This window comes from Mustela erminea, chromosome 13 (assembly GCF_009829155.1).
Source record: "Mustela erminea isolate mMusErm1 chromosome 13, mMusErm1.Pri, whole genome shotgun sequence".
Classification (NCBI taxonomy): Eukaryota; Metazoa; Chordata; class Mammalia; order Carnivora; family Mustelidae; genus Mustela; species Mustela erminea.
This window is the reverse complement of record NC_045626.1, coordinates 85,307,370-85,333,058: the sequence shown is the minus strand read 5'-3', so window position 1 is coordinate 85,333,058 and position 25,689 is coordinate 85,307,370. Positions and strand designations below refer to the sequence as shown.

At 52.2% G+C, this 25,689-nt stretch overlaps 2 protein-coding genes across 10 annotated transcripts in view; one reads left to right on the top strand and one right to left on the bottom strand.

The window, feature by feature from the left end:
- MORN3 (MORN repeat containing 3) overlaps positions 1 to 23,469 on the top strand; it is a 29,675-nt gene extending 6,206 nt beyond the window's left edge. For 4 of the 6 annotated variants that reach the window (XM_032309877.1, XM_032309875.1, XM_032309876.1 and 1 more), the window contains 5 exons: positions 1,616 to 1,773; positions 3,669 to 3,828; positions 6,681 to 6,865; positions 7,099 to 7,179; positions 7,507 to 7,751. In XM_032309877.1, coding sequence (XP_032165768.1) covers positions 1,616 to 1,773; positions 3,669 to 3,828; positions 6,681 to 6,865; positions 7,099 to 7,173 — 578 coding nt within the window. In that variant the 3' untranslated portion in view covers positions 7,174 to 7,179; positions 7,507 to 7,751. Of the gene's footprint in view, positions 1 to 1,615; positions 1,774 to 3,668; positions 3,829 to 6,680; positions 6,866 to 7,098; positions 7,180 to 7,506; positions 7,752 to 8,428; positions 9,446 to 23,444 lie in introns of those variants that run through there. The other 2 variants (XM_032309879.1, XM_032309878.1) reach the window with 2 other exon arrangements.
- Positions 517 to 25,689, bottom strand: ORAI1 (ORAI calcium release-activated calcium modulator 1). 4 transcript variants are annotated; one of them, XM_032309870.1, is made up of 4 exons: positions 25,064 to 25,689; positions 12,323 to 12,927; positions 2,703 to 2,768; positions 517 to 565 (listed from the first exon to the last, which is right to left on the bottom strand). In XM_032309870.1, the coding sequence occupies exons 1-4, from the start codon at positions 25,361 to 25,363 to the stop codon at positions 532 to 534; spliced, it is 1,005 nt and encodes a 334-aa protein (XP_032165761.1). In that variant the 5' UTR covers positions 25,364 to 25,689; the 3' UTR covers positions 517 to 531. The 4 variants fall into 4 exon arrangements, with proteins under 4 accessions (XP_032165761.1, XP_032165762.1, XP_032165760.1 ...); XM_032309871.1 differs by lacking the exon at positions 517 to 565 and adding an exon at positions 611 to 635 and having other exon boundaries at positions 25,064 to 25,688; XM_032309869.1 differs by lacking the exons at positions 517 to 565; positions 2,703 to 2,768 and adding an exon at positions 7,174 to 7,853.

Below are 25,689 nucleotides of genomic sequence, written 5' to 3'. Positions count from 1 at the left end.
TAAAAAACTTCATTTAAGTGGTAAATTTGCCTTTATCCCGGAGGCAAACAGTCTCATTAGACCAACTCAGATCACATGCCCTTCACTCAACCAATCACCGTAGCCCGAGCTGGTTGACTGGCGTGGCCAGGGGGAGGAGCCAGATCCACGCAAACCATGGAGACTGAGAGCTCAGGAGAGGCTGGTTGCCCAAAAGAAATAAACCTCGTAAAAGAGGGACAGCAGAAAAACCGGGTGAGGGCTCTACCTCAAGGGCACAAATAATTGGTAATATCGTTTGTATTTGCAGACACTGTTCTAAGTGTTTTCCTTGTATTAATGAATGTAGTGATCAGAACAACCCCATGAGATAGTCTCATCCCCATTTTACAGATGAGGAGCCTGAGGCCAAGATTAAAAAACTCTCAGGGACAATGTTGGATTTGTTCCTGAGCTACTAAGGACCAAGACACGTATTAGCCCATATAGGTACTCCACAAATATTTTATTGATGTCTTTGTTCAACAAATGTCTTTGTTTTACATGTGTTGGTCACCTCCAACTTGCCAGGTCCTGTTCCGCAGTGCTGGGAATAGAGCAGTGAACAAAACAGACCAAAGTTTGTGTCCTCATGGAGTGCACATTCTCATGGAGAGCTAGACAACAGACAAAAAATGACAAATAAGTGAATCATCTGATATGTTAGCAGCTGATAGGTGATATGGAAAGAAACAGAGCAGGGAAGGGGCGCCTGGGTGGCTCAGTGGCTTAAGACTCTGCCTTCGGCTCGGGTCATGATCTCAGGGTCCTGGGATCGAGACCCACATGGGTCTCTCTGCTCATTGGGGAGCCTGCTTCCCCCTTTCTCTCTGCCTGCTTCTCTGCCTACTTGTGATCTCTGTCTGTCAAATAAATACATACAATCTTGAAAAGAAAAATAAAACAGAAACAGAGCAGGGTAAGGGGGGTAGGACAGACTTGTGACTTTATATGGGATGGTCAGGGAAGGCCTCACTGAAAAAATAGATTTGAATGGAGATTTGTAGGAGGTAGGGAGTGATTGAAATTTACAGAAGAGCATTCCAGGACGAAGGACAGGTAGGTACAAAGGCCCTGAGGCAGAAGCATATCTGGTGGGTTCCTTGACCAGCACGGCGGCCACAGTGGTTGGAGGACAGTCTAGAAGTTGGGAGTGGAATTCACAGTTGAGGCTGGAATGATAGGACATAGGTCTCCATGTGTGTTTCTGAGAACTGAAGAAATACGCAGAACATTTTCTAGAAAATCTGGCCATCTCGTATAACCTTTGGGTATCATTTAAAGATGAAACTTATTTTTAAAAGAGATGAAATTCATTATTATTAAGAGAAGAAGGAGGGGCAGATTTCTACTTGGGGGTTGCTGTATCAATCTGGCGTCAGGGCAAACAGCTGGAGAACTGTTATTTGTAGAAATGGAACTTTCTTGGAGTTCTCACTGGCGCTGGGGGTCTAGAGACAAGGCACAGTCCCTGACTCAGCCCTTGAGAAAGTCATCAAGTCTTCTAGGGGCCCCTGAGGCCAAGGCAGACCCAGCACCTGCCCCTGCAGCCCCATGGCTGCATGTCTGCAGTGTCGGCCCCTCTGTGTGTCATCAGGAAAAGGAACACAGATCTGGAAGAAGAAAGGAGCCATCTATGAGGGAGACTGGAAGTTTGGGAAGCGAGATGGCTATGGCACCCTCAGCTTTCCTGACCAAGAGATGGGAAAGCCCAGGAAAGTATACTCTGGCTGGTGGAAAGATGATAAAAAATCGGTGAGTGGTTCCTGTCATGCCCCGGGATGTGGACCGGGCTGAAAGCAGGCTCTGTGTGTGTGTGTGTGTGTGTGTGTGTGTGTGTAGGGGGAACAGTCAGAGAGTCCTGGGAGAAAAGGGAGGAGGGTGGAGGAAGGAGAGCAAGAGCACTGTGTGCGTGGGAGAAGGAAGGGGTGGGAAATCATCCAGGCTTCTTAGAACAAAACCCAGGAAACAGGAAGCAAGAGGAACGGGCCGGGGAGGAGCCCATGAACTCTCGTGGCACAAGAAACCAGCCAGGTTGTGTGGGGGCCAAGTCTCCTCCCCACCTCCCCGTCTGCCCCACTCATTTCCTGGCTTTCTTTTCCCTGGGCATTCCTTTCTAAGAATCCCCCTTCTGTTGGACCGGCACAAGAGGGGGTAGGAAAAGTGGGAGCAAGAAAGCAGAGGCCACACCCTTGGCCACAGGACAAGAGAGGAAGGTCCTGGAGGTAGAAGCCAGCCAGAGGCATGTCCTCAACTGAGAAATGCCTGAACCCTCCCGGTATCCCACAACCCGCTCACAAAGTCATGGTCATCATCATTCTTATTTTTTTTTTAATATTTTATTTATTTATTTGACAGAGAGAAATGACAGGTAGATGGAGAGGCAGGCAGAGAGAGAGAGGGAAGCAGGCTCCCTGCTGAGCAGAGAGCCCGATGCGGGCCTTGATCCCAGGACCCTGAGATCATGACCTGAGCCGAAGGCAGCGGCTTAACCCACTGAGCCACCCAGGCGCCCGGTCATCATCATTCTTATTTTACTGATAAGGAAACAAGCCCCAAGAGGTGAAGTGCCTTGCTGGAGGTCACACACTGCTGGCAAGTGGTACTTGGATTTTGTGATCTCTGAGCTCAAACTGTTTACTGGCCAGTGGGGAAAGAGAGCCCAAAATAAACAATTCACTTACAATTTGGTGTTAGGATAGAGATTTTCCCAGGGAGCCCACATGGGTTGAGAATTCAGGGCAGGCTTCCTACAGGAGGTAATACCAAAAGGTGCAAAGAGTTAACCAGGGAGAACAAAAAGGAGAAGGGGAAGTAGCAGAGTAGTCAGAAGTAGCAAAGAATATGTCAAACAGGGGTGCCTGGGTGGCTCAGTGGGTTAAAGCCTCTGCCTTCAGCTCAGGTCATGATCCCAGGGTCCTGGAGTGGAGCCCCGCATCCGGCTCTCTGTCAGCAGGGAACCTGCTTCGCTTCCTCTCTCTCTCTGCCTGCCTCTCTGTCTACTTGTGATCTCCCTCTGTCAAATAAATAAAACCTAAAAAACAAACAAACAAAAGAATATGTCAAACACCAAGGTGTGTGTGCCCACAGGGCTGGGGGTGAGGAGAGGGGTAGATAGGGGCCTTGAAGGTTTTGTGGGGAATCAGGATTTTGAGGGGTAGATTTTGGGGCTGCTTAACCCAGCTTCCTTAAGGTGTGATCTGCGGGGAGTCCATGGTTCTCCGTGGTTGGACACTGAGTGTAGTGTTCATTTTTCTGGGGAGAAAGGCCATAACTTTGATCTGATTCTCAGAGGCATCTGCGACTTTTAACAGGGTCGAATCAGAGATGAGGAGAAGGGGCAAACGTGATCAGATGAGCGATGTAAAGATCCTTCTAGCTGCTTCACTGAAGATGCGTGCGGAGGGGAGAACGGGAGAGTGGAAGAGGGGGACCAGTGAGGAGGGGAGAAACAGGGGCGGTAGCAGAGGGGTGGAGGGGAACGGAGAGCTTGAGGAGCTTTTTCAATGCCCGACCATCAGTTTGGGATGTAGGGCTGAGGGAGGTAGCAGGGAAGTAGTCCAGGTGTGTGGCTTGGGTGCCCGGGAAGATAGGGGTGGCTTTCCTAGCGGTGGGGGGCGCCGTGAACAGGGACACCTTCGTGCTTTCAGGGCTATGGGATTCAGTTTTTCGGACCCAAGGATTATTACGAGGGTGAGTGGTGTGGCAACCAGCGCAGCGGATGGGGCCGCATGTACTACAGCAACGGCGACATCTACGAGGGCCAGTGGTTGAACGACAAGCCGCATGGGGAAGGCATGCTGCGCCAGGGTAAGTGCCCCGCCCCGCCCCAGCCAGCCCCGCCCCAGCCAGCCCCGCCCCAGCCAGCCCCGCCCCAGCCAGCCCCGCCCCAGCCAGCCCCGCCCCAGCCAGCCCCGCCCCGCCCCAGCCAGCCCCGCCCCGCCCCGCCCCAGCCAGCCCCGCCCCAATGGCCTCCTGGTCACGCCCCAGGGGCAGCCCCGGTTAGGCCACGCCCCGACCACGCCCAGCCCCTCTCCAGCTCCGCTCCCGGTCAGGTGAATGACGGGACCAGATCCTGCCCTCAGGGACTTTCTGTTCTAAAGGGGAGCCTAACAAGACACATCAACAATTAAGACTTTTCCTTACGGTCAGTAATTCTAGCCTACGCCTAACACAGCACTGAGCTCATTTAATCCTCACTACAGTTCCATAAGATGGTACTATGACCATCTCCACTTCACAAATGAACTGAGCCACAGAGAGTTTAAGTCACTCCCTCGAGATTAACATAGTCTGTTCATTGTGAGGTCAAAAGTGCTAAGCGATATCCCTTTAAAATAGGGAAAAATAAATAAAAAAAATAGGAAGGTGTGTTGGAGAATGACAAAGGAGTTGGGGACAGAGGCTATCTAGACAGACTTAGGGTCAGAGAATGTCTCTGACCACGTGATATTTGGACATAGGACCTGGAGGAAGAGAAGGAGCCTGATAAGCACTTAGCTGGGGAAAAATATTCCTAGAGAGAGCAAAGAGTCATGAGTAAACCGCCTTAGCGTCAGGACTTAACCCATTCTCTACGTAGCAACCAGCATGAACTTTGGCAGATTGGACCGTATTGCTAACTTGCTTTCAACTTTTCCATAGCTCCCCCTGACCCTCAGAGTTCAGAGTGTGGTCTGCAGGGTCTGCAGTCCTGTAGTTGTGTCGCCCACCCCACGTCCCCTGGGAATCCCTCAGTTTCAGCCTTACTCATTTTCGTTCAGTTCCTCCCACGCTTTTTGCCTCAGGGCCCTTGCACTGCTGCAATGGAAAGAAGACCCTCCATATCTTTGCACTGTCTCCTCCTCAGAGAGGCCTCCCCCGTTTTCATACCACTAGTGCATATTCTCCTCCTTATCCTCAGCACCTGCTTCCTTTCTTTTTAGCACTAGGTGTATAATCTTGGGCAAGTTTTCTCCTCTCCATGCCTCAGTTACCTCACCTGTAAAATGGTAATAATAGTACCTAAAAAGCAGTACTACTGTGAGCAGGCACGTAATAGGCTATTTATAAAGATAGTGTCATTGTCTCTCCAGACTGTGACCTGGACCGCGCATCTATTTTGCTCCCCATTGTTTCCCCAGTACCTGGTACATAGTAGGTGCCCTTGATGAGGACACAAAACTGAGCTCAGTCTCCCGAAAACTGAAGACTCCAATTTCCAATGAGATTTGGCCAAACTGAGGCATTAGATCAGCTGAGGAGGGCTTATGCCAGCCACTTCTGTCATTCTCAACCCCCCATGCACCCAGCTCTGCGCCTGCTTTTAGTGAGCATCTACTAGCAATAGCCCACACTTAGTGAGCGTCTGCTGCAGCCACATGTAGTATAAGGGTTCTTAGTGCATCATTTCTAGTGGCCTGGACTCTGGAGCCTGTCTGCCTGGGTTCAGGTTCAAATCCTGGATCAAGCTCTTACTAGCTACGTGACCTCGATGCAATGTGCTCAAACTTAAACTCTCTGTGCTTTGGTTTTCTCATCTGTAAATTAAGGATAAAAATAGGACTTAACTAGGGTTGAGAAGGTTAAATGAGGTTTGTAAAGTGCTGAGCGTGGTGCCAGACACATAATGATAAGTGCTCAGCAATATTACTAGCTCATACTAGCAGGTGTCAGCAGACTACGATCCTTGGACTAAATCCAAACTCAGCTCAACACATGTTTTTGTAAGTAAAGTTTTATTGGCACACCAGACTTGCTCATTCATTTACACATCGTCCACGGCAATGGCGGAGTTGTGGCAGAGACCCTGTGCCCCACAAAGCCGAAAATCCCGGCTGACCCTTTACAGAAAAAAGTTTGCTGACCTTTCATCTGGAGTGTATCCAGTAATCTCAGTCCTTTCCGTGAACCCACGTATTTAATCTCCACAACAATTCTATGAGGTAGGGGCCTCTGTTATCCCCATTTTACAAATGAGGAAATGAGACAAAATGGTTGTGACTTGCCCGAGATCCCATGGCTGTAAGGGTCTGAGCTGAGAAGCGCTGGCTTTATTAGTATTCCTTTTATGCCAACACCACCATCCGCCGAGCGGGAGCGTGAATTCATGATTAAGAGCATGGGCTCCTGGGATGAACAGACCTTGGCTTCAAATCTTGTCTCTGCCGCGTCCTAGCTCTGTGACCTTGAGCAAGTCAGTCAGACTCCCTGAGCTTTTCAAGCCCCATCTGTAGAAAATGGAGTCGGTTATCCTTCATAGAACTGTTTTTGGGAGGAGTGAGTGAGGTCAGAAACATAGCAAAGAACCAGGCACAGAGTGAATGCTGGAAAAACATTGTCTATTCATACTGTGAGCTATGACTTTTTTTTACAAATAGGAAAGGATGTTGTTATCCAAGTTCAGCTAAGTCGTGGAGGCCAGACGTGGACCAGGTCTGATTCTGGAAGTCACTGACACCCCCATCCCACCCCCACCCCACCTTGGGGGCTCTGATGGCTATAGATCAGTCCGCCCAGACCAAAGGCTGCCCAGCCCGGGGCACTCTAGTCAGCTTGGTTTCCTTCTGGCTTCCCCGCGGGCACAGGGTCCGATGGGCAGAGAATGTGCGGAGGGGCCAGCTTGGTAGTCTGGTCTGGTCAGGTGTGCCCAGCACCCACGTGACCCTGTCCTTTCCCCCCAGAGAACGGGAACCGCTATGAGGGTTACTGGGAGAGAGGCATGAAGAATGGGCCAGGCCGTTTCTTCCACCTGGACCACGGTCAGCTGTTCGAAGGCTTCTGGGTGGACGACGTGGCCAAGTGCGGCACCATGATTGACTTTGGACGTGATGAGGCACCTGAGCCCACCCAGTTCCCCATTCCTAAGGTGGGCACACCCAGAGACAGAAAACGGTGCCCCCGCAGCCACATCCAGCCTGGCCAGACCTAGCCCAGCCCAGCCAGGGAACAGACAAGGTTTTGTTCTCAGTCGGGGCATCCCCATGGAGACTGGCAGCAGCCCACAAGGCAGACAGCACCTCCAAAGTAGGCAGCGCCTCAAAGGCTGGCAGCCTGCACCTCCCATGCTCCCCAATCCAACCCCTTATTGTTTCCCTCCAGATCAAAATTCTGGACCCTGATGGCGTGCTGGAGGAAGCCATGGCCACGTTCAGGAAGACAGAGGAAGAAGACTGATGCCAGGTGAGGGCCGGGCCTGCTCCCCAGCCTCCGATGTGGTTGAGGCAGCTCCTGGGGTCTCCTTTGGCCAAGGAACTCAGGGGCAGGAACAGAGGGTGGGTTTCTTGCCTCCTGCAATCCAGCCGGTTCGTGCTGGTTCCTTCCCTTCAAAACTCATTTCCTTGAAGACCAGTTTGCTCCTGAATGCCCTTGAGTTAGGTGGTTTGGCCCAGGCCTGCACCTCACATCTGTCCCAGCCCCTCGGGGTGTGGGGGTCAGTGCAGTTTGAGGACAGGGCGTTGGTACAGCATCTTGGAGTCGCCAGCTCCCACCAGCCCCTTGCCCCCGCAGGGAACACACCAGAGCTTTCCGGAGAAATTCAAGTTCGTCACCCAACTGCTCAAACCGGTGCAGCTTCTGCAAGGAGGAGCGAGTGGTGACTCGGGGCACACCCTTGGCACCCTCAGAGGGCACCTCACTCCTCCCAGCACTGGGTAACCCTCTCCCCAGCTGGCTTTCGGGGCCCTCTTGTTACAGCCTTCATTCTCGGTCACCGTTCCTGAGAGCCGGAGTATAAAGGAGAACCTGGTGGCATAGGCCCAGGGCTTGTGCTGTGTGATTGGGACGGAGGGGGTGCAGCTCTGGGAGGGACTTCAGGTGAAGAGGGAAGACATGCCCGCGGGCTGCAGAGATTTCCCCTGGGGGAGAAAGAGGAGGAGAAGGGCCTCTGGTCACAGTGGCCACTGAGATTTGGGGTTGAGAGCCGACTTGGCTTCTCAGCCTAACACAGGAGTGCTCGACCTTGGGATCCCGTGCGAGCTTTACAAGCTACAGACACCCAGGTCCCACGCCCAGACTCTCGTCTGTCTGGGATGAGGCCTGGGCCTTCAGAAATTTCCCCAGACGATACTAAGGTGCAACTGCATCTAGAACCCCTGATTTATTTGTGACCCTAAGCAAGTGACCTTAGTTGCCCCATCTGTAAAATGGCACTTAGGAGATCTCACAGGGGTGTTTTTGAGGATTTGGTAACAGATATAATAACAACAAATAACATGTATTGGGGTTAATTGTGAAGCAGAGATCTGGAAGAGCTTTGCATAATTCCAGACAACATTCTTCAAGATAAAAGAGACTCTTACATAATGGGTAGGAATATGAGCTCGGCAGTCAGGCTGCCTGGGTGTGAATCTCAGCAGTATTTAGGAGCTGTGTGTTCTCGGAAAGGGCACCCAACTTCTCTGTTCTCTCTGTTTCCTCCCCTCAAATACAGGGCAGTCGTGGTCCTTGCCACCCCCCAGGTTACTGTGGTTAACATGAACATGAAATAAGACGTGTTCCTAATGCAAGAGATCCTGTCTCCCCTGCTTCCCCAGGGACATTTGGCGATGTCTGGAGACATTTCTGGTTGTCACAACTGGCAGGGAAAAATTTCACTGGCAGCTGGTGGATAGCAGTTAAGGATCCTGCAAAGCACACTCTAACGGAAACACTCCTTTACTGCGTTTTTCGGCCCAATGACTTAAGTGTAACCCTGTAATTCCAAGATGTTCACTAAGGCCTCGGCACGTGCCTGGCACACAGTATAGGCTCCATAATCCCTGACACTATTTCCTGTCTGCCTCCGAAATCATAAGCAGGGTGGCCTGACCCCAAGGTATGGCTCTGTCTAGACCTCTCACGCCAGGAAGCTGGGCCTGGCCCACTGGGGACACAGACCGTTCACTTGGTGCCAGGCCCTGTGCCCAGAGTTTCACCTGCCACCACCCCCGCCCCCAATGACCCCGCAGGTTCTGAGGCTGTCCTCTATTATCACCCTTTTAGAGGGGGAAGTAGGTTCTGGGAGGCTCCCAAGTCACAAAGTGAGAAAGTAACTGTGCTTAAACGTAAACCTACCCGCTCTTAACGAACAGAACAGAGCATAAGGAAGGATACCTTTTTTCTTTCTCCCCCCAGAAAAAGTAGGGTGTTTCTTGCTTCTGAAATCTCCCTAGATGGGGACACAATATACTGGCAACAACGGATGCCAGGGGAGAGAACCAGGAACCTGGGAACAGGGGAGGGCGGGCAACTTTCTCACTGTTGTATTTGGAACCTGTGAATGTATTTGTGTCTGAAATACAAAGAAAACTGAAATTAGAGAGAGAGTGTCCTTTAACTACTGTGCTTCCCTGAGCTGCCTAGGTTTGAGTACCGGGGATGTTAAAAACAGATTCTAGGGGTGCCTGAGTGGCTCAGTGGGTTAAGCCTCTGCCTTCAGCTCAGGTCATGATCTCAGGGTCCTGGGATCGAGCCCCACATTGGGCTCTCTACTCGGCAGGGAGCCTGCTTCCTCCCCTCTGTGCCTGTCTCTCTACCTACTTGTGATCTCTGGCAAATAAGCAAATAAAATCTTAAAAAAATAATTTAAAAAAAAAAAAATGCAGATTTTACAGGCTTTTGGATGGCTCAGTCGGTTAAACGTCCAGCTCCTGATTTTGGCTCAGGTCATATCTCAGGGTCATGCGATTGAGCCTAGCATAGAGCTCCAAGTTGGATGTGGAGTCTGCTTAAGAGTCTCTCTCCCTCTGCCCCTCCGCCACCCCAAATACAGATTCTAGATTTACCCAGACTAACTTTCCATGGGAAAGGCTTGGAAATCTACATTTTACAAGCCAGTCTGGTGACTCTTGACTTGAGGCAATTTTAGGAAGGAACACCTGGCTAGAGTCACAGGCCGGATATCGCCGCAGCCAGCTCCCAGGTCTCTGCAGAAGCAGGGAGAGGTGTAGGGGAATGCACGAAGATGGCGAGGTCATCTCTGGGGAGCACTGGAGAGTTTCACACAGGGGCCCCTGCTCCCTACTACTCAGTCCCAGTTAGGGGGCCATCCAGGCCACTCGGGGAGGTGGGTCCTGGTATGTGTGATGCAGGATAGAGGCAAGAAGCTACAATAGGAGAAAAAGGTCCTCTATCCCACTCAGCACACGAAGCTGCTATTAGTATGTCCAAGTTTGCACAGGATAAGAAGTTAAGGCCACACTTTCCCCCAACCAACCTTCACTTCGGTTAGAGGACTTTGTTTTTATAAAACCACAATCTGTATTGGGTTTCTGGGACCATGGGGGAGGCGAGGCAAGTAACGTAAACAAAGCTGGCCTGGTGTGAGACAAGAGGGAGTGGTGGGGACTATGGCAAACACATCTCCTGGGGAAGAGGGCGGCTACAACTCCACTCCTTCTCGCTGTTGCTCTTTGAGAAGATGGACCAGTGCTGCTGAGGCTGGACCTTCCAATTTCTTAACCAAAGACAGAATTCCCATGTAAGATTTTTGTGAGAGCCTGGGCTCTGAACCAGACTTTCCAGGTTCAAATTCTGGCCAATTACTTACCCTCTCTGGGCATCAATTTTTGCCATCTGCAAAACAGAGATAAATCTTCCTGCCAAGACACACACCCTGACTGTAATTGCAGGAAAGTATCGGGAAAACCAGACGGAGGTAGCATTCTACAAAACCACAGGCCTGGACTCCAAAAATGCTGATGTTCAAAAGGACAAGGAAAGGCTGCTCCAAATTTGAAGCAACTAAAGAGACGTGACAAGTGAATGCCACACACGAGCCTGACGGGAAAAATCATGGCTAGAAAAGACACGATCAGGACAAGTGGAAAATATTCAGGAGTACTGCGTCAATGTCAAATTTCCTGAATCCGATCAGCGAACTGAGGTTAGGGAGAAGAAGGTCCTCTCCTCGGTTTGAGGAGGAAGCATTTAGGCATGAAGGATGATATCTGCGGCTAAAGCACGTGGGCTCGGGAGAGAGACAGACATTGCGTCTGACCCCTTCACCACTTTGGTATTTGTGATTCTCCTCCTTGTTGAGGTCAAACAGGCACCACTCTGCTTTCTTGTCTCAGCCTTCCCAAAAAGGCGTCCTTGCACCGTCTGTTTAGGGCCACGTTTTTCACACCTGGTGCTTTTTGTTGGTGATTTTGCTGCTTTTTTTGAAGATATTTTATTTTTATTTTATGGAGGCTCCACGCCCAACAGGGGACTTGAACTACATGGCTCTGAGATCAAGACTCGCACAGTCCACCAAATGACCCAGCCAGGCACCCCGGTGATTTTGCTATTTAAAAAGAAGGCAGTGGGGCACCTGGCTGGCTCATTCGCTGAAGCGTGCAACTCTGGATCTCGGGGTTCTGAGTTCAAGCCCCACGTTGGGTGCAGAGATGACTTTAAAAAAAAGTCTTTTTGGAAAAGCTTCCTTTAGGTACAAGATCCTGTGCTGTTAGCCATGAGTGAGTAAGGTGTCTTTAAACAGAAATGCACACAGGGGTGCCTGGCTGGCTCAGTGAGTCAAGCATGCAACTCTCAGTGTCAGGGTTGTGAGTCTGAGCCCTACACTGCGTGCAGAGATTACTCAAAAACTGAAACAAAACAAAAAACAAACACATAAAACAAGGTTACCTACTGCACACCTGGCAGAATACAAGACAAAGGCCTGTAGGAACCTAACCCCACAGGAGCAATGGTTCGACACCAGCTAATTCCTAGAACACAACTGCTGTAGATGACAAGAATTGATGATCTATGTATTTCAGTCACTATACATGCAACTTTTTCAGAGGTCTGAAAATTTTCAAAAATCAAACGTTAAAAAGTTTTTTTTTGGCATAGAGTCTCCCCTGATTGGAGCACCAGGAAAAGGACCAGCAGGCAGTCCAGACCCAACAAATACACACACAAGAGGTGTCCCTTATGAATATATTTCTGTGCGCACGCATGTGCGCGCACGCACACACACACACACACACACACACGACACTGAACGGGGCAGGGGGTGGTCAAGACAGAAAAGACAAGAAGCATCAAGTGGCACAGACACACGGGAGGGGGAGGGACAAAGGGAGCGTCTGTCTGTCCTCACTCTGGCTCCCACCGGCGGCCTCCTACCAGGAGGTGAGCCCAAAGCTGGAAGAACAGGAAAGTTTCAAAGTGCAGTCGTTTCTCTTAAAAAAAAAAAAAAAAAAAAAAAAAAAAAAAAGCCTCTTCCCTCCACTCTCTGCCCCTGGACAAAAGCCCAATCCCCAGAGCTGGCTGGTTGTCCGCGAGGCTGGGGCAGGACGAGGTCGTGGGGAGCGGCGTCAGGCCAGGGATCTGCAGAGCCCGGGCCCATGGGGCTTACGCGTAGTGACCGGCGGGCGTCAGGGGGTGATCCCCTCTGTGGTCCAGCTGGTCCTGCAGGCGGGCGAATTCGGCCAGCTCGTTGAGCTCCTGGAACTGCCGGTCCGTCTTATGGCTGACCAGCGAGCGGTAGAAGTGGACGGCAAAGACGATAAAGACCAGGCCGAAGGGGACCATGATGGTGGTGGAGGCGATGGCGGCGGCCTGGCCCGGGGTGATGCCGCCCGTGCTGCCGTTGACGCTGGCCACCACGCCGCCGGCGGTGGGCTTGCTGGTGGGCCGGGGCTGCCCCGGCTGCTTCTTGAGGGGCAAGAACTTGACCCAGCAGAGCAGCACGACCTCGGCCAGGAAGAGCAGCGTGCCGATGACGGTGGAGAAGGCCCAGGCCAGCTCAATGTGGCGGTGCATGCGCTCATGGGGTGACTCCTTGACCGAGTTGAGGTTGTGCACGTTGCTCACCGCCTCGATGTTGGGCAGGATGCAGGTGCTGATCATGAGCGCGAACAGGTGCACGGCCACCAGCACCGTGGTGCAGGCGCTGAAGGCGATGAGCAGCCCTGGCGGGTAGTCATGGTCGGCGTCCAGCTGTACCTCCACCATCGCTACCTGGGGGATAGGGGAGAGGCGGGCTGAGTGCCAGGGCCCTCACGGCACTCCCACTCCCATCAAGCTCTTGGACCCTGGGCAAAGAACCTGGCCTCTCGGGGCCTCAGTTTCCTTCTCTGTGTAGTGGGGATAACAGGACCCACTCACTCAGGGCTGACAGGCCTAGTGAAGACAGCAGGTCTGGAGCCCAGGCTGCCGGATCTGAATCCTTGCTAGCCACATGTCCTTGGGAAAGTCACAGAGCCTCTCCTGAGCGCCAACGTCTTTGTTTGTAAAACCGAGATATCCCATCCTAGTTCACAGGATTATTTCCACGATTAAATGAGAGTCCCCGGTACATGGTAAACTTCTCCCCCACGGTCACCGCTGCGCCTAACACCCAGCTAGGTATTCAAACCCAACCACCACTAACAGTTAAGACGGTGTGACGGATATTTTACTCAGATACAGCTTAATTAAAAAAAGAAGAAGAAAAAAAGAAAAGAAAAGAAAGAAAGAAAGAGCAGGAGCAGCAACCACTAACCACCGTCTCTGCCGGCCCCACGTCCGTTCCCCAGCACAGGCTTCTCCTTCATGCCCTGCTCCGGGGACAAGGAGAGGGCTGGGGTAGAGAGAGGAGGCCCTCCCAGGTCAGGCCAGGCCCCTTCTGAGAACACAGTGAGCCAAAGAAGGAACGCAGAAGCTTCCTAGAAGACACAGAGCCCAGTGCTGCTGCAGTGTGGCTGGGCAGCCATCTCCTCCCCAGCCCCCCTAGCCCCCGCTCTGGGCCCCGGGCCCGACAGCTGACGCACTAGCTGCTTCCCGGTTCCTGGAGACGTGCGGACCCAGGGTCATCGGGGACATGTTCTGGGCCTGCCACCTGCTGCTTCTCACCTGGGCCTTGCAAATCACCCCCATGTGAAGGAGGCAGCTCATCAGATCTGGGCCGGGAAGAGCGGGCAGTGGGCACAGTGCCAGGGTCTGCCTGCCCGGGCTGGAGGGACTGGGGCAGCAAGTGCCCATGACTGTACCGTCAAGTATGCTGACCCTTCCCACACAGTGTTTGCTGTGTATGCAGCAGGCTGAGTGGACCAATGCTGAGATGTATCCCCTAGCCCCGTACCAGCTACCCTAACCCTTCCTTACTCACCCTGGGAGACGGTGGGCTCCTTCTTACCCCACTAGCTCTCCTTCTCTCTGAATGCCTGGTCCTGTAGGCTTTCACTTCTTATACCTTTCTGTACCCTTACTTTGGCCTGGAAAGACCATGTGGGCCAGTGACTGGGAACATGGGCTCTACAGCCATGCTGCCGGCTTTGAACCTCCACCCCTCTGCCCGTTCTTGGGTTTTAAGGCTCCAGGGCAAGCGGCTTCAACTTTCTGGGCCTTGGTTTCCTTATCTGTAAAATGGGAATAATGGTACACAATCAGAGGATTGCTGTGAGGACTAAGTTGTTTGTAAGATACTCAGGCCCATGGAAAATACTTCGAGCCTGGCCCAGAGTAAACACTCAATGAAAGTGAGCTTTATTATTATTTTTCAGCTTAGAAACCTCATCTCCAAACCCACTACCTCTACATGGAACCCTCTGGGGTTTTCACCCTCCTGGTGGAAGAGCCACACTTGGGATGTCAGAACAGCAAGGCCAAAGTGGGGGGCCTGAGTCCTGGCTCCAGAACCATTCCTGCCTCCTTGTTTGACCCTGGTCAAAACCCTCCCCTCTTGTCTGTAAGAGGAGGGAGGTGACGAGATGCAGGCCTCAGGCTAGAGCTGACACGGTCTGACCCCCTTGAGAATCTGGTGAAAATCATGGATACACCCTCCTTAGAACGTTCAGGTGTATATATATACTCACAGGACTTTTCAGACAGTTTCAATGAGATTCACAGACTTTGCCCTACGCTTGTTGCAACAGATGACCATATAACCAGTTCAGCCCAGAAGTTCACAAACAATCCCTACAAACCTGGGGCAGTGCCATCAGGATATCAACTGTTTTTTTTAAGATCACTGGTGGCCTAACGCCAATCCTGAGAATTCTTAGACCCCACATGTGAGGGCAGGCCACCAGGGCACAAGGAGTTAAGGGACACATCCCAAGCCCCCCTGGTCTCTGTCACCAGGCCTGCTGCCCACGCTGGAAAAGGGGGGCACCCTCTAGCAATGTGTGCCTCCTGCCACCACCTCCCCACCCCCAGCACTTCCTCTTCCTGTTTTGGCCTGCTGCCCCGGAACCTGAAACCAGAGAAGGGACAAGCAGGAGAGCCCGCTGCTTTGCTGCCCCATGTCCCCTGGCTAAATTTATTCACTTTCTGGAAATGTCCAGATGCATTAGGTCTGTGAGGCCCTGACCTGAGCACTGGGGGGACACACACTAGTCTGCTCCCTTACAGAACAGATGGTGTCTCCTCCTCTACGTAGCCATGAAGAATGAATGGGTTCGTTCACTTACAAAGCTTGTGGGTGACACTGGACAGGTGTTTCAACCTCTCTGTGCTGCATCTATAAAACAGGGGCCCATTTATGGTTGTTATAAGCATTCAGCAGGCTAAAGAATATAAAACCTTAGAACAGGACCTGGTGTATCATAAGCTTAATAATTATGAGCCACATCACTGTTGTTCTTTTTTTTCATTTAATTTTATTTATTTATTTGACAGAGATCACAAGTAGGCAGAGAGGCAGGCAGAGAGGGGGAAGCAGGCTCCCTGCTGAGCAGAGAGCCCGATGCGAGGCTCGATCCTAGGACCCTGAGATCATGACCCGAGCTGAAGGCAGAGGCTTTAACTCACTGAGCCATCCAGGCACCCCACATCATTATTATTCTTTTACAAATAAGGAAACAGTCCCAGAGAGGTGAGGTCAGCTGTCCCAGAGGTTGTGACTGGTACCGAGCGGAAGCTCTGAACTCAAGTCCACTTGGCTCTAGAGCCTGGGGAACATAGCAATGCTTTTCCCATAAGGATGCTGCAACCAATCGAACATTTATGTTCCCTCTAAATTCACACTTTAAAACCCTAACCCTGGGGCGCCGGGGTGGCTCAGTGGGTTAAGGCCTCTGCCTTTGGCTCAGGTCATGATCTCAGGGTCCTGGGATCGAGCCCCGCATCGGGCTTGGCTCTCTGCTCAGCGGGGAGCCTGCTTCTCTCTCTCTCTCTCTCTGCCTGCTTGTGATCTCTGCCAAATAAATAAATAAAATCTTAAAAAAAAAAAAAATCCTAACCCTGACTTGATGGCACTGGGACGCAGGGCTTCTGGGAGGTGACGAGGACACAGGATGGAGACCTCTGAGCAGGATCAGTGCCCTTAAAAAAAAAAAAAAAGACAGAGAGACAGCGAGAGCCTGGAGAGCCCCGTGCCCCTCCTGGGATGGGAGGGGCACTGTGGGTAGACAGCAGCAGTGAGTCAGGAAGCCAGTCCCGCAACAGATTCTGAATCTGCCACCACCTTGATCTTGGACTTCCAGCCTCCACAAGTGGAGGAAATAAATGTCTGTTGTTCAGAAGCCGCCCAGTCTGCCCAGACGCACGTAGTCGGAGGAGACAGATGAGGTCTTGACGTGTGAACATTTAACACGGGGCCAGACCACGGGAGGGACTCAATAAATTTTAGTTGAAAAGAAAAGCAGGCGGCTTGAAGCAGAAGAGAAATAGCCCAGCGGTGTCTGGCTGGCTCAGCTGGTAGAAAATACAGCTCCTAACCTCAGGGTCCTGAGTTCAAGGTCCATGCTGGGTGTAGAAATTGCTGAAATAAATGAAATTTTAAAAAAGAAAAAAGAAGGGGCGCCTGGGTGGCTCAGTGGGTTAAAAGCCTCTGCCTTCGGCTCAGGTCAGGATTCTGGGGTCCTGGGATCCAGCCCCGCATCAGGCTCCCTGTTCGATGGGAGGCCTGCTTCTCCCTCTCCCGCTCCCCCTGCTTGTGCTCCCTCTTGCTGTCTCTCACGCTCTGTCAAATAAATAAATAAAATCTGTTTAAAAAAAAAAAAAAAGCAGAGAAAAAAAAGAATAGCCCCCGGACACTGTCAGCTCAGGCTGGAGAGAACGGACACCATGGGCCAAGGTTCTGGCCTCCAGGATGGGTGAGGAGGTCAGATCCCCACTCCGGGCCGAGTCTGCCCCAGCTCCAAACTGGGGCATAAGGAAAGAGTGTGCCCCAAACCACACTGGGCCAGATGGCTACCTTGGCAGGACAGAGACCATCCTTTTCAAACCATTCGTCAAACTCACAGGATCAAGGATGAGAAATCACAGCTATTGGGACATACCTTGCCTGGGGGACCCCAGAACCTGCCAGCCCTCCCCGGTCTTGATCTGCGGGAAGGCTAGGCACAGCAAAGCCTGAAATGCTGGGCACTCCAAGGAAGAGGAAAGGCCTTGATGCCAAGCTCTGGAGGAAACCCCATCACCCTTATCAGCCCCGACAATTCCTGGGACCATACAGGTTGGCTGTGTGTACCGTTCCCGCACCGGGGACCAAGTTCAGCGCCATGGGGTTGCAGAAAGATACAATGTGGAGAAGGAACAGACGGCATGCATCTCGGATCCTGATAAAAACCATTCAGAGCAATACAAGCCACTGTTTTTTCCAGAATGCTTCCCTCTTGGGAGATCCCCACACATACATAGAGAATAAAGTCAAGGGGGCCTGTGGAATCCGGCAGGTGACTCCCAAGGCCCCAGCTGAGTCCCCGAGAGATCCGATCAGATCAGATTGCAAACAGCTTTGCAAGGTAAATATAGCCAGAGTGCTGGTCCGTCAACCCAAAATAAACAGCTCCCAGGCAGCCAAGGGCCTGCTTGAACCTCGCCACACGGGGCCTAACGGGATAGGAAGGACCAGAGACTGCCAGCCCCACCGCACACTGGTCCCTGGACCCCGCACAGGGGCCACTGGGATGCCAATTTTTAAGCATGAGCCAAGAAGAGGACCATGTGATTCTGCAACGGGTGGGGCCTGGCTGGCCTTGCCAAGCATTCGCCTGCTACGCCCGGATGCCAACCACCTCGCCTCACTCCTGCTGGGCTCCATGGAGACCCCCACCACCTGGCGCCTGGAAGTCCAGCCCCTTCGGAGGCAGCCCTCCCGTGCCTGGCCCAATCCCAGTGTCCAAAGTTGGGAGACCCACCTGTCCTTTCCAAGCCTGGGCTTCACTGTTCACTCTTTTAGGAGAGGGGGTGGCCGCAGCCTGGAACACGAGGGCCGCCAAGCAGTCACCTAGGGTCACTGGGAGCTGTCTGAGCCTGCTGGCCCTTCCTCAAGTGCAAACCATCTATTAAGAGATGATTGAGGCCTAGTCTAGTGGTTTACAAACTCTTTTGACCACTACAATCCAGTACTCCAAATGTTTCTATAAATAGATACACGTTTATAAAAGAAACAAAAGTTTCCCCAAACAACACTTCTCCTGAAAGGCCCCCGATAGAGACTATCCTTACAATAAGCAATGCATGCTGCTCTTTTGTTCTGTTCTTTCATTTAAAAAAAAAAAAAAAAAAAAAAAAAAAAAGGCTGGTGCAAATCACTAAATTTATGTCATAAGCCAAACAGTTGAACGTGCAGGTTCTGGGGAGGACAGACAGGCCCAGGCCTTCTGGACATCTCGCTAATTCCAGCTTCCCCAGGTTTCACCTTCCTCCCCGCCTCTGCACTCTGGGGCCTCCCAGGTGAGGCCAGGACACCTCACCCGCTGGTGGGAAATGGGTCCTGTCACAGGCTCCCCCACTACCACAATTACCAAACCTGTTCTAAAGACAGAATTACACGACTTGTTCCCCACCCCCCACTCTTATGATCGCATCAGAACTTCCAATGAGGGGCACCTGGGTGGCTCAGTGGGTTGAGCCTCTGCCTTCGGCTCGAGTAATGAACTCAGGGTCCTGGGATTGAGCCCCACATCAGGCTCTCTGCTCAGCGGGGAGCCTGCTTCCTCCTCTCTCTCTCTGCCTGCCTCTCTGCCTGCTTGTGATCTCTGTCAAATAAATAAAGTATTTTAAAAATAAAAAATAAAATAAAATATTTAAAGTAAGTAAGCTAATTAATTAAATGGCAGAATGGAGTAGTTTACCATCAAGACTATGTGGCCTGTAAAGCTGAAAGTATTTACTATTTGACCCTTTACAGAAAAAGTTGGCTCATTTCTGGGTTAGACCAAGGCTCAAAAACCAAACAGGGCTGGCTACCAAATCACAGTCCCACAAGATTCTCCTCGGAAGAAAGGAGTCTGTGGTCCTACCAGTCTGTGGCATTCCTTCTGGGGAGTATATTAAAGGCTACTCAAGGGATGCCGGGCTGGGTCAGTCAGTGGAACGTGTAGGGCTCTCGATCTCAGGGTTGTGGGTTCAAGCCCCAAGTTTGGTGTAGAGATTACTTAAAAATAGAATTTATGAAAGGCTACCCAGAAGTCCCATTAGTGAGCAACCTGGTAGCTTTTGCTCACACACAACCTTCTCGGCTTTACTTCTCCAAGGGACCCGACCCCAACTCCAAACACCGATTTCCATCACGCCACCTTGAGAAACTCTATAGAGTTCTCCTTTGCCAGGCCTGAACCCAACAACCAGCAGAACTCAACAAGGTTCCCCGCTGAAAATTCCAGAAATTTCATGACAGGCATTTGTGAAGTTTTACAAAAGTCTTCTCAGCTAGGCAGGGAGCTCCCCCCTCCTTGGGGCACTCGACAAATTTCCATTTATAAACAGTCTGGAGTGCACAACCCCACATCTGGAAGGATTCAAAGGCCCAGCTATCAACCAGCTACGGCAGCAGCAGCCAGAGGGCGGGTAAGTAGAAAGGGCTCCAAATCAGACCCACCAGTCCATGAATTCTACTAGCTGGGTATCTTAACCTCTGTGTTTCCATAAAACTTAGGTTTTTTTGTTTTTGTTTTTTTTTAAGCTTTTGGGTTCTTTTTGTTTTGTATTGTTTCGAAGATCTTGTTTATTTGACAGAGAGGAAGAGAAAGAGAGCACAAGCAGGGGGAGGTGCAGACGGAGAGGGAGAATCAGACTCTCCAATGAGCAGGGAGCCCTACCTGGGTCTCAATCCCAGGACCCCGGGATCACCACCCGAGCTAAAGACAGACGCTCAACGGACTGCACCACCCAGGCGCCCCTTAGCTTTTGTTTTTAAAGATTTTATTTATTTATTTGAAAGAGAGCGAGAGCACAAGCAGGACAAGGGGCAGAGGGAGAGGGAGAAGCAGACCCCCACTAAGTGCAGAGCATCCTGCCCTCGAGATCATGACCCGAGATGAAGTTAGATGCTTAACCGGCTGAGACACCCAGGTGCCCTGAACCTTAGTTCTTCCATCTATAGTACATACCTTTAAGAGCTGATCTGAGGATTAAATAAGAATGAATAAGAATGAAAGAGAAGGGTCCAGGCTCATGCCTGGAAATTAGTAAACAGGAACATCATCAAAATTATTCTAGGGGCGCCTGGGTGGCTCAGTGGGTTAAAGCCTCTCCCTTCGGCTCAGGTCATGATCCCGGAGTCCTGGAATCGAGCCCCACATTGGGCTCTCTACTCAGCAGGGAGCCTGCTTCCTCCTCTCTCTCTGCCTACTTGTGATCTCTGTCAAAAAAATAAATAAAATCTTGGGGCGCCTGGGTGGCTCAGTGGGTTAGGCCTCTGCCTTCGGCTCAGGTCATGATCTCAGGGTCCGTGGATCGAGCCCCGCATCAGGCTCTCTGCTCAGCGGGGAGCCTGCTTCCCCCTCTCCCTCTGCCTGCCTCTCTGCCTACTTGTGATCTCTGTCTGTCAAATAAATAAATAAAAACTTTAAAATAAATAAATAAATAAATAAATAAAATCTTAAAAAATATATATATATTCTAGAACTCATCATGTAACTCTTTCCCTCCAAAACCTTGCATGGCTCCCTACTGCCTAAGAGTTCAGACTTTTCAAGGCCCTCCCAGTAACGTCTTCCCTGACTAGATTCAACTTCTTCAGCCTCTCCTTAACACACTCACAACTCCAAACTACACCAGCCCCACTGCCTTTCCCTGAGACCCTAAATTTCTCATCTTTGTAACTTTGTTCCCAACCCTTCCTCTGATCAGTGGGCTCTTCCCCATGCCCTAACTCTACGACTTCAAGGTTTAGCTGGAATCATATTCTTCTAGATCAGTTAATCCTTTTAGAGCAGTCCCATGAGAACAGTGAGTGGGATTCCTGAAAACCTGGGCCAGGTACACCCTAAGTGCTTTGCAAATACTAACTCAAAGAATCTTCAGGGGCACCTGGGTGGCTCATTTGGTTAAGCGTCTGCCTTCAGCTCAGGTCCTGATCCCATGCTCCTGGGATCGAGCCCTGCATTGGGCTCCTTGCTCAGTCGGAAGCCTGCTTCTCCCTCTCCTACTCCCTCTGCTTGTGTTCCCTCTCTCTGTGTCAAATAAATAAATAAAATCTTAAAAAAAAAAAAAAAAAAAGAATCTTCACACCAACCCTATAAGGTAGGTACTACTATTATCCCCATTTTACAGGTAAGGAAGCCCCAAGGCCCAGAGACATCAAAAAATAACTTCCCCAGATCTCATGGTTGTAAGTAGCAGAGCCGGAATTTGAATCCAAGTTGTCTGGCTACACAGTCCTCGCTCTTACTTTGCTCGGTCATACTGAACCCTCCCACCTCTGTCCTCCTGCCACTCCGGTAAGTTCTCTTCCACAGCGACCAGGCTACACCAGGGTCACAGGGCTCTGCAGCTTACCAGCCAAGGAACCCTGGGCAAGTCCTTCACCTGGGACAAGCACCTACCCTCACCAGGTGATGTGAAGATCACAAGAGAAGGTATAAGTAAAACGCTTAGCACAATGCCTGGCCTATGACAAGGGCCCCAGTGAATAAAAGCAACGATTACTATTGGTAATCAGCCCCGTGAGCAGTGAGAGTAAGGTCTCCCTTATCTCCACGCCCGCTAAACTCTGAACATATCCCAGAGGCTCAATGCCTTACAATTTCAGCTCTTTCCTCCAACTGATGTTCACAAAAATTCCAAGCAACTTCTGAACCCAGCTCTGGAACCTGGGAACAAAGGGGGCAGAGAACTTGAGGAAGGAACTAATCCAAAAATAATTGATCCCAGGTCGTGGAAAGCATTTTGTTTACGGCAGCAGACTGACCTTCCCAATTATCTTCTGCTTAGGCTAACGTTACAGCCTGCCCTCCCCAGTGAACCAACACTGCCAATGGGTTCACCGTGATCCTGCAGGACACAGGGTTGGGCCAAGGGGGCCGCCTCTCACAGAGATAAATGGAGGCACAGATGACCCGAGTCACAGCCCACAAGGGTACCCTCGGCTCAAGAAGCACCTGCAGCAGATCATGTCCGGCACACAGAGCCCCTGATTTTGGAGTCTGGACGCTGAGCCCAGCAGGGGCCTGTTGTTTCTAGGAATGCCTTCAGTAATGGGATTCTTGTCTGCAGACTAGAGAGGGTCCCGCTAAGGTGTATATGGTCAGATCCCCCAAATTCCTCCATATCTTGTGGGCCCGGTCGGGACTCTGGATGAATCTTCAGGCAAGTCCATGGCACTGCAGGGTATGTCTCCCCTTCGTCCACATGAGAAAACGGGCTCCAGAGTACACAGCCGCTTGTCCGAGATCCCACAGCCTATCTCCCCAGTACATCAGGGCGGCCGGCCAGGCCTTTCCGCCCACGAGCGGGGAGTCTCTCAATCCCCTCCGGGCTCCTGGGAGACCCTCCCTCAATGTCACCTGCTGAACAGGTGAGCCTGGCAGCCTTGCCAACTCTCCCACCCTCGGAGATCAGAGGTCACATCAGTGCCTCTCTGGTTTTCCAGGTCTCTAGGAAGGAAGCCCTCTGGGGGCAGGAAGTTGGTTGTGCTGACTCACCGGCCAAGGGAGAATAGTCCAGGAAATTCACTCACTCTGTTTCCATGGTGCTGGGTCCTGTGGCACCCCCTTCTCTCAGAGGCTCACTCACAAGGCTTGGTGTCTGTCGTAGGGGCTGGGGCACACACAGACCTGCCTCTCGGGTCTGTCTGTCCACCCCAACTCTATTTCTCCCAGACTCACAGCAAACAGTTACCTTCTCTTGTAACTGCATCCCCAGAATGGAGGCCATGATGGGGTTCAGCCCCTCCCTGATGGAGGAACTTCGGGAGTTCATCTGCGGAGCCAGGAAGCCTTCTCCACCCTGACCAGGGAAAACAAAGGTCCCCAAGATACAAATCTGGGTGATCCAAGGCTCACCCAATGCCACTGGCTGCCCCTGCCTCCTGACTTCCTGCAGTGTTTTCAGCAGGAGGAAGAGGAATGTCTGATTAGGAGGCTGGCCTCTCGAGGACAAAGAGGGCTCCAAAGGGCAGGAAAGTGCCACCCATCAGATCCTCACTTCTCCTGAAGTGGGAAGGGGCCTGGGCAGCTATGAATTTATGACCCCAAGAAAAAGGGGAACAGGTGTGCCACCATCTTAAACCCGGAGCACAGCTGTGAAAAGCTAATGGTGTCAGTCCCTTCCCCCAAACTGTAACATTTTATTTTGCTTAACTTTCCTGCTCTCTCTTTTCCTAGGAGACCTGGTCCGAACATGTCCGTGGCTGGACACTGATCAGAACTCCATACACCACAAAACGCCTAAGTGCCCAGCGCAGTTCTGGATGCCAGCAGACTCAGGTTCAAATCCCGCTCTAGCAGACCAGCTGTACAGCTGTGGGAAAATGCTGCGGTAAAACCACCTCAACAGGTGGTTGAGGAGTTAGTGTGAAAGTTCAGGGAACTTAAATGCCTAGTACAGGGTCAATGATTGGTTAACGGTCAGCTAGTCTTAGAGATCCTTCAGGCAAAGGCAGAGACAGGTCTCCAAGGATTCGGGAGTGACAGAACAGAATTCCATCCTATGACCTAAAGCAAAAACCAGTGTGCCACTCCCTTACACAAACACAGATCCTCTCATCCCCTCTCAAGGGCTTCCTCTATTTAATTCTTAAAGTCAGAGCTACTTCTAAGCAGCAGCCTTCATTTACTGATTCAGAAGTCAAGATGCAGAGAGAAATGTGTCTCAAGTCACACAGGCAACAAAGGGTGAGCTCGGTAAGCTCTGCCCCTCTCCGCATCCCCTGGCTTTTCCACTGAGGCCCAGTGAGCTCTGGACCCACTCAGGGCTTCTGAAGAGTTCAGACTCCACGGTCGGCCCACTTGTTTGTAGAACACGGGGAGAGTACTAGACACACTCCCAAGAAAACACTCCCTCCCTCAAGGCCAAGGGCTGAGCGCACTCACTGGGGAGGCAGGAGGGCTCTGGGCTAGAGACCTTGGGAGAGGAGGCTGCCTCACTCACACAGGCAGGTGTCACATCGTGATCACCACCAATCGTTCTGCAGGCCCTGCTGTGGAAGACTCCAGGCCTGAGGGCACCCTTAGGACCACTTCCCGGCCTAACCTGCAGCCTCACACTCCCCACCCTTCAGAGGCTTCTCACTCCAGCCTAGCCCGGGAGGGGAAGAGGAACCTGTGTCTGACCCACGCCTCCAAATCAACTGAAAGCCCATTCAAGGGGAACATGTCCCACCCTCCTCCCCCACACCCAGTGACTCAGTGGCAAGTTTCTGGAGAAGAAACTGAGAGCGGAGAGTGGTTTTCAAAACACTAGGCTGAGGCTCTCGGAAAATGCAGTGGGAGAAAGAGTGTTAGGAAATCCCCTCTACTAGGTGATAAAAGGTCTTGGCCAATACCTTTCGGCCTCAAGTGTGGGGTCACAAGAAAGACAGCTCAGGGGTCCGACTCCTCCTCCTCACCGCCTGACACCTGCTTCCACGGAGATCAGACCCTGCACGTCCTTCCTTCCAACAATGTTGTCCCTGAACATACGTGGGACTGTCTTCTTACAGATCTACTTCCAAGATCCTGCTGTGTCTCTCCACCTGCTGCATCAAAGTTGCCCATTCCAAGGCACCTGAGTTCCCCAACCCTGGACATTTGTCTGACACCCAATCTCCCTCACCAGATGTCACTCGTCGCCCACCTCTTCTCAGGTCCAGTACCCCTGACCCCCTCCAGCGTCCACGACACCTCTCACCCAGATCTGCCCCGCACCCCCAGTCCGCCCGGCCTGCTCCCTGTGGACCCCGTCGCGGCTGCTGAGGGAGCGTCCAGGACAGCAGAGGGGGCAGGGCAGGGAGGCCCGAGCTCACCATGGCGAAGCCGGAGAGCAAAGCAGAGGTCCGGCTGGAGGCTTTGAGCTTGGCGCGACTCAAGTAGAGCTTGCGCCAGGACAGCGCCTGCATCGAGTGCTCGTTGAGGCTCATCACCTCGGAGTAACTCTGACCGATCCAGTCCGGGTAGGTGACGGCGGCTGGCGGTGGCGGCGACCCCGGGGGCTCCCCGTCCCCGCTACGGCGGCGGCTCCGGCGGCTGCCGCTGGTGGTGCTGCCGCCGCTGAGGGGAAGCTCGGGGCTGCTGCTGTTCGGGGGCGGGGCGGGCTCCGGATGCATGGAGCACGGTGCAAAGGCGCGGGCCGGCCCGGGCTCCTGCGAAGGGAGCGGCCCCCACCCTCCGCCGCACCTCCGCCTCCGCCTGAGGCAGCCGCCGCCTGCCCGCTGCGCGGGCTGGGCTTTACCCGGCCGGCCGCCGAACACGAGGAGCAGGTCGAGGAAGCCGCTGCAACTCCAGCTCGCAGGCCCGCGGCGCCGCTCGCAAAAGCCGGGGGCCGCCCGGACGCGAGCCTGCGCGCTAGCCAGCGTCCAAGATCCTCCGGCCGGGACCCTCGGCGCGCGCCACGATTGGCCGCCGCCTGGGGTTGATTAGCATGTGCCCCGGC

What these genes read in the sequence shown, in the direction of transcription:
- ORAI1 (XM_032309869.1), bottom strand. Translation starts at nt 25,363, where the DNA reads ATGCATCCGGAGCCCGCCCCGCCCCCGAACAGCAGCAGCCCCGAGCTT. An exon ending in TGCTCTCCGGCTTCGCCATG is followed by an intron (nt 12,928 to 25,063) that starts GTGAGCTCGGGC and finishes CCTATCCCCCAG; the next exon opens with GTAGCGATGGTGGAGGTACA. An exon ending in ACGCCCGCCGGTCACTACGC is followed by an intron (nt 7,854 to 12,322) that starts GTAAGCCCCATG and finishes TTTCTCCCCCAG; the next exon opens with GGGAAATCTCTGCAGCCCGC.